Below are 9095 nucleotides of genomic sequence, written 5' to 3' on the forward strand. Positions count from 1 at the left end.
AGTCTTTGTTAATTCATGCTAATTGGCATGGGATTGTTGTTGCACAATGAACTAAGACATTGTGAGATCCTCTCTAGTCCGGTGTTTTTAATACTTCTTTATTGTAATAATCTCTTTCTTATAGATATCTAAATAATTCATGATTATTCAGGTCCTAGTTATCTCTAATTTCCTGGAAACCTTTTAATCTCGTCCTCTGTTCTCTAAAGCCCTTCCTGTTGTGACTCCTCCAATGTGTGAATCAGTGATCTTAAAATGAGTTCAAATGTTCTTGTCACACGATATCCTCTTTAAAGTTTGTAAATCTCGTATTGCCTTTGTATTTTTTGGCGATCCTGTACCTGCCTCCAGAGTGTTAGTCTCCTTGCCTAACAGTCAGATTCCAACCCCCACACAGAGAGCCGTCTGGAGGCCTGAGCTCCACAGCTGTGACTCCTCAGTGCAGGAAAGGCGGCTGCCCTGCTCCAGCCAGTGTGCCTGAGTGCAGCGATAGCCACGAACTGGAGACACTGATGCCTCCAGGCACCCAGGAGTCGGGTCAGCAGCCAACAAAAGACCCGGAGGAACAGAGTCTGATGGCAAGTTCTAATCCGAGGGGGAAGGGGGACGATGCTCCTGCACCTGAACTGAAGGTCAAAACCTTCAATGGGAGGCGGGGAGGAGGGGGCAAGCCTGTAGTTCTTTACGTAATTTTATTTTTTTTGTGTGTGTGTCGATAGAGTGACGACTCTCACTTTGATGCCTCTGATGTGCTGTTTCTCTCGCAGATTGCTTGGAATGGCTCTGTGAGTCATAACTGGGTCAACAGGATCACCCGATACAGAGACACTATAACAGAAGAGTCTCCGGCGCTGACGAACGGAGCGCTCAACATGTTCATCACTGCGCCTGGCACGGTAAAACAACCAGCGATGCACACTGACTTTTGTGTTTCAAACACGAGTCTCTTCCTTTTTGTTAAAGCATGTAAAAATGTCAGTTTTCCTCTTTTCAATAAAGAGTTTATGTCTGGGACAGAACATGGAGACATATTTTTGCAGCTTCAAAGCAGACAAAAAAATAATGTTTTATTATCAGCAGATTCTTTATGATATAAATATTTTTTTTCTTAGTACTCACTTTCTTCTTTAATATTTTTGTCCTTTCTTAGAGAGGTCTGCCTTACCCACTCTATGACTTTATTAATGCCACACATGGTTTGTCACTGGCCGTCACAGCAATAATCTATTTTTTCAATTTATTCATGTGTTTTTTTCTTCATACTGCTTCTTAGTACTAACGGTTCAAGAGAATCGCTAACTGAAAGCCCTAAAAATAATAGCAGCCTCATTGTGTTGCAGGAAACAGACGATCATCTCTCCCCGTCTCTGTGCAGTAACCAGGTGGAGGCAGAAGTCATTGTGCACTCTGAGTTGTCGGACCCCCCTGGGAGGGAGAAGGAGGAGGGCAGCGAGCGGGATTCTATCGCTACCCGGGGACCGTCGTTATCAGAGGACGTGTACTCCCCTCTGAGTCGGCCGAGTTCGCCGAGAGAAGAGGCGGAGCACCTCGAAAACCTTTCCGCTCGGGGGGCTGAAAGTCCCCCGAGTCTTCCCGCAAGAACATTAGCGGCTCATCACAACGAGGAGGCAGAAGGCGCCAGGCAACAGGAGAACGCCGACAGGGAGCCACAGCCGGACACATGCCTCACCAATGGCTTCCACTCTCCTAAGACTCCGAGGCCCATGCTGAAATCTGAGCATCTGGAAATGGAAGACTCCAGACACTGCCCGTCCGCTGCAGGGAAGGCTATCTCTGCTGGACTACCTTCTGCACCCTTTGTCAGCCCCGGCTTCGTGCACTCTACCTCAGCTGCTCACATATATCTGTGCCCTTAACTTCATCTACGCAGGGACATTTCAGACTTTTTCTTTTTCTTATTTTCCAGGAAGAATCCATGAAAAAATATATTTTTATGCACATTATCACTGGATTTCTTTCTCTTCCTTGCATAGGTACTCTGAATCCATCATTTCACATATGTGTATACTGTATACATAAGAAGACATGTTTTCTGTAGAGGTCCAGAACTGTTTCAGGTTCTACATCTTTGTGGATTCTTTCCAGATCACAAAAAGAAGACAGGAAAGTTTGAATATAAGCAGAGCAGAACCTGAGTGAAGTCGCCCCCCCTCCCCACCTTCTTCAAATCAGACAAAATTGGTGTTTGTGCATCAAAATGTTTTGTTTGTGCCGCTATCAATTTAAAGATATTATGAAATTTTTCCAGACGTCATGAAAGGTCATCCAGCAACCCCTACCTTCAAATCAGACAAAATTGGTGTCAATCAACTCGACTATGTTTGTGCAGCTAAAGTTTTTGTTTATGCTGCTCTGGCTTTGAAGATATTAATGAAAGTTTAAAGAGCAAAAGGTCAACCAGCCCCCCCCTCCCGACCTACTTTTACTAAATCAAAATGAAATTAAACTTTTATTAATATCTTCAAAGCCAAAGCAGCACAAACAAAAATCTTTGCAAACCAGCACAAATGTAGTCAAGTTGATTGACACAATTTGAAGAAGGGGGGGCTGGGGGTGCTGGCTGACCTTTCATGACCCCTGGAAACATTTCTTAATATCTTTAAAATGATATCAGCACGAACGAAAATTGTTTTGCTGCACAAACGTTTGACACCAAATTTGCCTGATTTGACAAGGGGGTGTGGGTCAACTTCACTCAGGTCAGAGCAGAAGGGAATGAATTATAGACGGGCTCTTCCTATTGGTGGTGTTCCACTCGGGGAGGACATTACAACAGGAAGTGATGGAGTAATTGGATGGGGTTTCGTCAGCCGTGTAAGGGTGGGTTGCTTTATCGATATCCCCACAATGTGGCATTGAGGAATGACCCTAAAGAGTATTCACTGATGTCAGAGTGCAGAACAGCCACATCCTGTAGTCTCAGGGTCCAAACACTCACACAGGGATTCTAGCTAGCACCAGTCCTGCGTACAAACATTTCCTGAGTGGAGAGTGGAGGGTGCCGCGGGGTTGGGAGGGGTCTCAGGTGCCTAAATACACTAGGTGCATTTATTAACCTCTGTATATTTTCTATTCAGTGCAAGTACAAACCATGTCAGAGTGAACAAGGTTCGGTAGATGTGGAGCCACATGTCCATTTGGGCGTGTGGGGGGAACTAGGTTTTTACTGGTTATCAGAGCTATCTCGTGTTAAAATCAGAGTACCTCAATGTTGACATTGGTTGCATTAAGCTGGAGGGAAAGCAAAGGGGAGATTTTACAGCAATCCATCTGCAGACCACTCTCCTGATTTAGCTCAGCAGGGATGCACCTCTGTGCATACTGATGTCAGAACACTGTCACACAAAAAATTAAAACTCTTCCAACGAGCCTGTTTGGTGGCTCAAAAAGTGTTTGCCCCCTTACAGATTTTTTTTTCCCCAGTTTTTTTTTTGTCAAAGTTAAATGTTTCAGATGATCAAACTAATTTTAATATCTCACAAATATAATCACAGTAAATACAAAAAGGCTTTTTTTTTTAATTAAAATTGATGAATTAAAGTTTAGTGAAAGTCAATTTAGCTCTGTTGGAGGGTTTTCGAACATGAATGGCATGTTTGAGGTCACACCACAGCAGGATCTGCGAATACGACACGTGTGATGTCACTTAGCCGAATCCTGTTTTAGCTCTATGTCAGACATACTAGGAAGCGCACCCTCCAGAACTTTCCAGAGTTTTTTATGTTCCAAAAGGTTTTTTGTTTTTTTTTTCTTTTTCTGAGAGTGGGGTCAGGTCAGTTTGAATTCCTTTTGGCCAGCAGTGGTTTGGATATGAAACTCTTACATGAATTCAAATTTCACCTGTTTTTTCTTATTGTTGGAAGACAAAGATTGACCTTCACTCCTGGGGAAGTTTGCCACCGTTTCATGTTTTGTTCATTTTGTGGATAATGGCTCTGACTGCAATACAAAAGCCTCAGAAATGGCCTTTGAACTCCAACAAGACTGATGGTTGTCATTAACTTTGTAATCTGTTCTTGAATTTATTCGGGCAGGATTTGTTTTTAAAACCATTTATCCTACTTCATGTTGTGGGACAGGTTCTGTTCGACTGATCTTTTGATTCTGCAGTTCTAGCTATAATTTGGCCTGTTAAAGGCCAGTTAATTCATAATAATAATAATAATAATAATAAAAAACATCAGACTTCAACAGTAAGTCCAGATAGGTGCAATTGATTTGGTAATCTGAAACATGCAAGACTGACAAAAGGGTAAGAAAAAACAGGCATCTACAAGGGAGCAAATATTTTTTTAGAGCAAAATCTATGGAAAAATGATCCCAGTTTTTGTATATATATTCATGTGATTTTTAATAAAAACATAAACATGGTGAAATTATTTCTTGTACTTTCGGCCCGATTCATTTTGATGTCATTATTGGTTGGAGCAGTGTTCACAAGGACTGGTGCATCCCTCTTTTTTTTTTGTCTCAACATCACTACCTCATTTCTTTTCAGAAGGGTTGTTCTATTTGTTTTACCCTCACTGGCGCCTTTACACGCCCATTTTTCTAAACTCGTCTGACTTTCAGCGCAAACAGAAAGTATTGGACAGTGACTCTGCGGTCGTGCTTTTAAATCAAAACGAGGAATGTATGTCCTTTTGCCGTTTGTGGATTTTGTCTCTCTGTGTAAAAGTTCCCTGTTGCATTTTCTGCGCTCGACCAAAAGCTTTCGTCCTCTGTGGCTACTTTGTCAAATCTGAATGTTTGCTTCAGATGTTTTAGTGGACGAGGGCATGAGGCGTTTGGGAGTTTTTGACACTTCTGCAGCTCAACACGTCAATAGTTGCAGCTGGTGTCATTGTTTTGTGCGTTCTGTGACGCAGCTTTCAGCTGCTTCCATTCTGCCCTTTGTTATAAAAAGACTTTCTGAAGGCTAGTAACTCTATGATTTGAGAGATTTTTTTTTTACTTGTGATGGAAAGAAGGTGGAAACTTTGGTTTGTACGACTGTAAATAGACATTACAACTTACCATCTGTAATTTCTATATGCTAGCAATAAGTTGGTATCTTTTATTTTATTTTTTATTTTTTGGTAACACAAGTTGCTTGGTAGCAAGTATGACCTTCTAAATTAAAATTTGGAAATCTGTAACAATCCACACAGGAATTGTTACCTTTTCAAGGAAATATTGTGAACCTCGTCACTTTTTGACACTTTACAGCCGCACACTTCAGTGTGTTCACCTGGGAAAGTAAATGAGCGGCCAACACTGGCGTATTACATAAATTAAGTGGAAAGACAAATGATTGAAAAGTTTTTTTTTTACCAACAAAATGTGAAGAATATGACATCTGTTCGCATTCAGTCCCCTTTAATGTGATACAGCAAGATAAAGTATACTTGTGGTGTTCCACAAGGACGAGTACTGGGACCACATCTGGTCGTTTTGCACATAACTGATTTTCATAGAGTATATGACATCCTAATGAAATATTGCCACTGATTTCCTTCTGACGTTAACAAATTAGTAAATTGTCCACCTGTGTGAGCTTTAATTTTGCATAAATCCAGCTGTTCCGTGAAGAAAATGACTCAAGGTCAGAAAGAAAGTTCACATATGAATCTAACCGTTTTGCCGTTTCTATTCATAGAACATAAAAAAAAAAAAAACATATTGAAATTTGTAGTGTGCCACTTTGTGCTGAGGTGTCACGTAAAATCCCAATTAAATACGGTGAAGTTTGTGGCTTTAATGGCAGAATGTGAGAAAGTTCAAGTTAGTGCTTGTCCTCTTTCCAGTGGTTTTCTAATTAAGCCAGACCTGACGTGGAACCAAGCTTCACCTTTCTCTCCCTTCCCCATTTCTGCGCGTTTCTGTGCAGCTGCGACAGTCTAACAAGCTCAACCCAAGTTACTGCCTGTTCCAGAACCACCTCAACGTGTTTCCATCAGCAAAACACTGTTTTCTCCAACGCCTCACCTTTGTCATTTCAGATACAGTGTTGGTACATTTCCAAGTCTATTCTTTTATTTCTTTTGCTTTCCGGTGTATATTTGTGATTGTGTTTAATTTTCTCTGTAGTTAATTTATCGACAGAAATGAATGTTCTCGAGTGCAAGAATGAGGGGATTGTTAAAAAAATAAATGAATATATATATATATATATATATATGTATATATACAAAACACGAACTCACGGAAGTGCTGCTGCAGTTGAACAAATTGAAGTGCCAAGCCAGTTTCATTTGCAGCCGATCTTTGATGTCATGGCAGGTTTGCTTCACTGGCTAACTAAGAAGTAAGCTGTGAACAAATTGAAGGAATTTGTTCCTTCAGCGAGCAAAACACCTCGTGTTGTGATGATGTGCTCTGTCTGAAGGCTAAGGCAAACCAGCTTGTGTCGTATTGCCCCTGGAGATTTCAGTAGTGTAAAATCATCCTAAAAAGACTGTATATCTCAAAACCATTCCAGCTTTACTCTCAGCCGTGATTAGCCATGGAAGATTAGCAAAGGTGCTAAAAGTTCCTATTTTATGTTCCTGAAGGAACATGAATTCACTCCCCTCCTTCCCTCAGTATATTATGAGCAAGTTTAGTCACTGTAGTCGGACCTTTTCCTAAATGCTTTACATAAAGAACTTGTTGAGCATGTTCTCCCCGACTCAGGCATTTTAAGTCTGTTTCTTGACTTGTAACAGCCTTTATCACAGGTAAATATTCCAAACTACAAAACTATGACTTTTGAGATAATGAGTCTAGCGGAAAAGGTAGAAAGTATGGAACTAGTCAAGCGGAAATTGTAAAAAAATGTATTTTTTTAAAAATCATTGATCTGGTTGTAATGAACCCCAAACTATGATGGATCCAGTTGTGAACAGCAAAGGTGTATTCTTAACTTTTAACTTCCAGGAACCTGTTAATATTTCCTTTTCTGTGTTGCCCTCTGATTGGCTACCTATTTGCCTCTTGTTTTTCTTTTTGCATAAATCTTTCCCTCTCATGTTTACTGGAATTGCGGCGACAGCGTAGGTTGTAATGCAGCATTTCTCATAGGTCTGTTTCCCTGGTGATCGGTTTCAGCTATAGCGGTCAACTTTGACCAAAATCTGTGCTGCACAGCAGCCATGCAGAAAATAATCAGACACCTGTAGATGTGCTTAACTAGTTCATTCCTTCCGTGATGTCGGTAAAAGCATATGTGTGAACGTTTGTTTTTGCAAGGGTAACGTTTATTATTTTTGATTTTCACTTTACAACAAAACAAAAACCACTGTGTCGTGTTCTGGCCGACAACCCAAATCTAATGTGAATTTGACCAATTTGACAGAAAAAACATCTGTCCAGTAGCTTAATTTATCATTTTAAATGTAAAAAAAAAAAAAAGTTATAAGATGGGTAGATTTCTAAATTTTTCAATTTTTCTGTTTTTGTAGCCTGACTGCAGTCATGGTGACTGGGATTCACAGAAAACCTGCCTTCCGTATGGAAGCTCTCTCAACAGTTTTATGTCTTCGGTAAACTTTAATTTACTTGCTTTGTTGACGAGAACAATCACATTTTAAGAGAAAAAAACAAAAAAACATTACCTATCTCATTTAGCATACCCGGTTCAAAAGGGATTAATTAAATCAAGATACCTCATGTTTGTTGGTTCTGATCAGCTTCTTGATGCTGCACCTTTTCTGTAACAACTGGAACATGTCATTTTTATTTATTTTTGTGAACATAGAGAGAATTGGAAGCGGCTTTGTCATAACTCAGAGACAGTTTTTACTCATTACAGCCACAGGGTGGCTCTTGACTAGCAATGCAAGTGTGAACAAATGTTGTAGGGAGGAGAATTGGGGATTAAATAACTTCATTTAGTCTGCAGGGGTAATAACTTTATAGCAAAAAAACAAAAACAAAGTTATCAGAGGGGGGAAAAAGCTGCTGTTTAACTACAGTAGTTAAGACTTCTGATATCTCCTCCACTTCACTCTTCGTACTCCTCTGTTCAGGCTGCCGTTTACTGACAGAAAGTTCTCAACTCAGGTCATCTTTGCAAGAATTTGTAAAAGAATTTGGTGGCAGCATTAGGAAGCACGCAACCTGTTGCTCGGTGTGGTCATTTTCAAAAGTAAATCAGAGAAGTTCTCGTACGCGCAGATGATGTCTTTGTTTTGCACTTCTGATCTCTCCACGCGGTTCTGGCTCTGTACTTTCTGGTGCTTCACTGTGAGCAGATTGTATTATTGTTATTGTTATTCTTTCTGCCGCTGTCAATATTTCACGCCGCTCCAGGACGGGACCGTCTTGTCTTTTCTGGTTTTTGTGTGCCGACGCTGTCCTGTGTCCAGTGGGCCCAGCTTTTTATACTCTGCTGCCACGCTCTGCTACTCGCATCAGACGCCTCTGCCACCATGTGCTGACAGCAACCACAGACCATGCTAGCAAATTATAGGAGCACTTAGAAGAGTGGCCACTTTTTAGGGGCTACAATCAACTTTAACCTGTCATATTTACATTTTAAGAAGTGCGATTTTCTTAGCCCATGAGACCGCAGACAGATTACTCACTGTAGGGAAAAGCTGCACTTAAAAAGCTCGGCTTGTTTGGAGAAATCAATCAAAGGATGTGATTTGCTTGTGCTCTGTGGAGATATTTCCTGTGTTGCCACGTGTGCAAATGTAGAAAAAAAATAAAAATCTCACAACGCCTGAAAACTTGTCTTATGTAAATAAACCTCGACAGTTAAAAGTAATTCGTTCGGTGTGTGCGTATGTTTCTTGAACGCAAAAGGTGCTTTTTGTTGCTCTTGCGCTCTTAGGATATTTACAATTTTCACATCCTGGGCGAAGCTCTCTTGTACTCAACTTCCCATCAAAGTAAACCTGTGAAAGTAAAGAGTGCGTACGAGAAAAATGACTAAAACGGGGCTGAATGCAAAGGCATGCCACATTTTTCTGACTTTATTTTGTCATGTAAAATCCCACTGGGGTGAAGTTTGTAATTGTAGGATTGCACAACCTCCAAAATAACTTGAAAGACGTGGGGACTTTCCAGGACTCTATAACTGGGTCAGAATTGGGCAAACAGTGTAGAGG

At 40.7% G+C, this 9095-nt stretch overlaps 1 protein-coding gene across 1 annotated transcript in view; it reads left to right on the forward strand.

Annotated features, from left to right (window-relative positions):
- LOC116718929 (immunoglobulin superfamily DCC subclass member 4-like) overlaps positions 1 to 8752 on the forward strand; it is a gene marked incomplete at its 5' end in the record, with an annotated part of 36247 nt that extends 27495 nt beyond the window's left edge. Inside the window, 3 exons of the mRNA XM_032561231.1 lie at positions 398 to 578; positions 768 to 896; positions 1341 to 8752. Coding sequence (XP_032417122.1) covers positions 398 to 578; positions 768 to 896; positions 1341 to 1877 — 847 coding nt within the window. The remainder of the gene's footprint in view (positions 1 to 397; positions 579 to 767; positions 897 to 1340) is intronic.
- Positions 8753 to 9095: the final 343 nt, after the last annotated feature.

This window comes from Xiphophorus hellerii, chromosome 4 (assembly GCF_003331165.1).
Source record: "Xiphophorus hellerii strain 12219 chromosome 4, Xiphophorus_hellerii-4.1, whole genome shotgun sequence".
Lineage (NCBI taxonomy): Eukaryota > Metazoa > Chordata > Actinopteri > Cyprinodontiformes > Poeciliidae > Xiphophorus > Xiphophorus hellerii.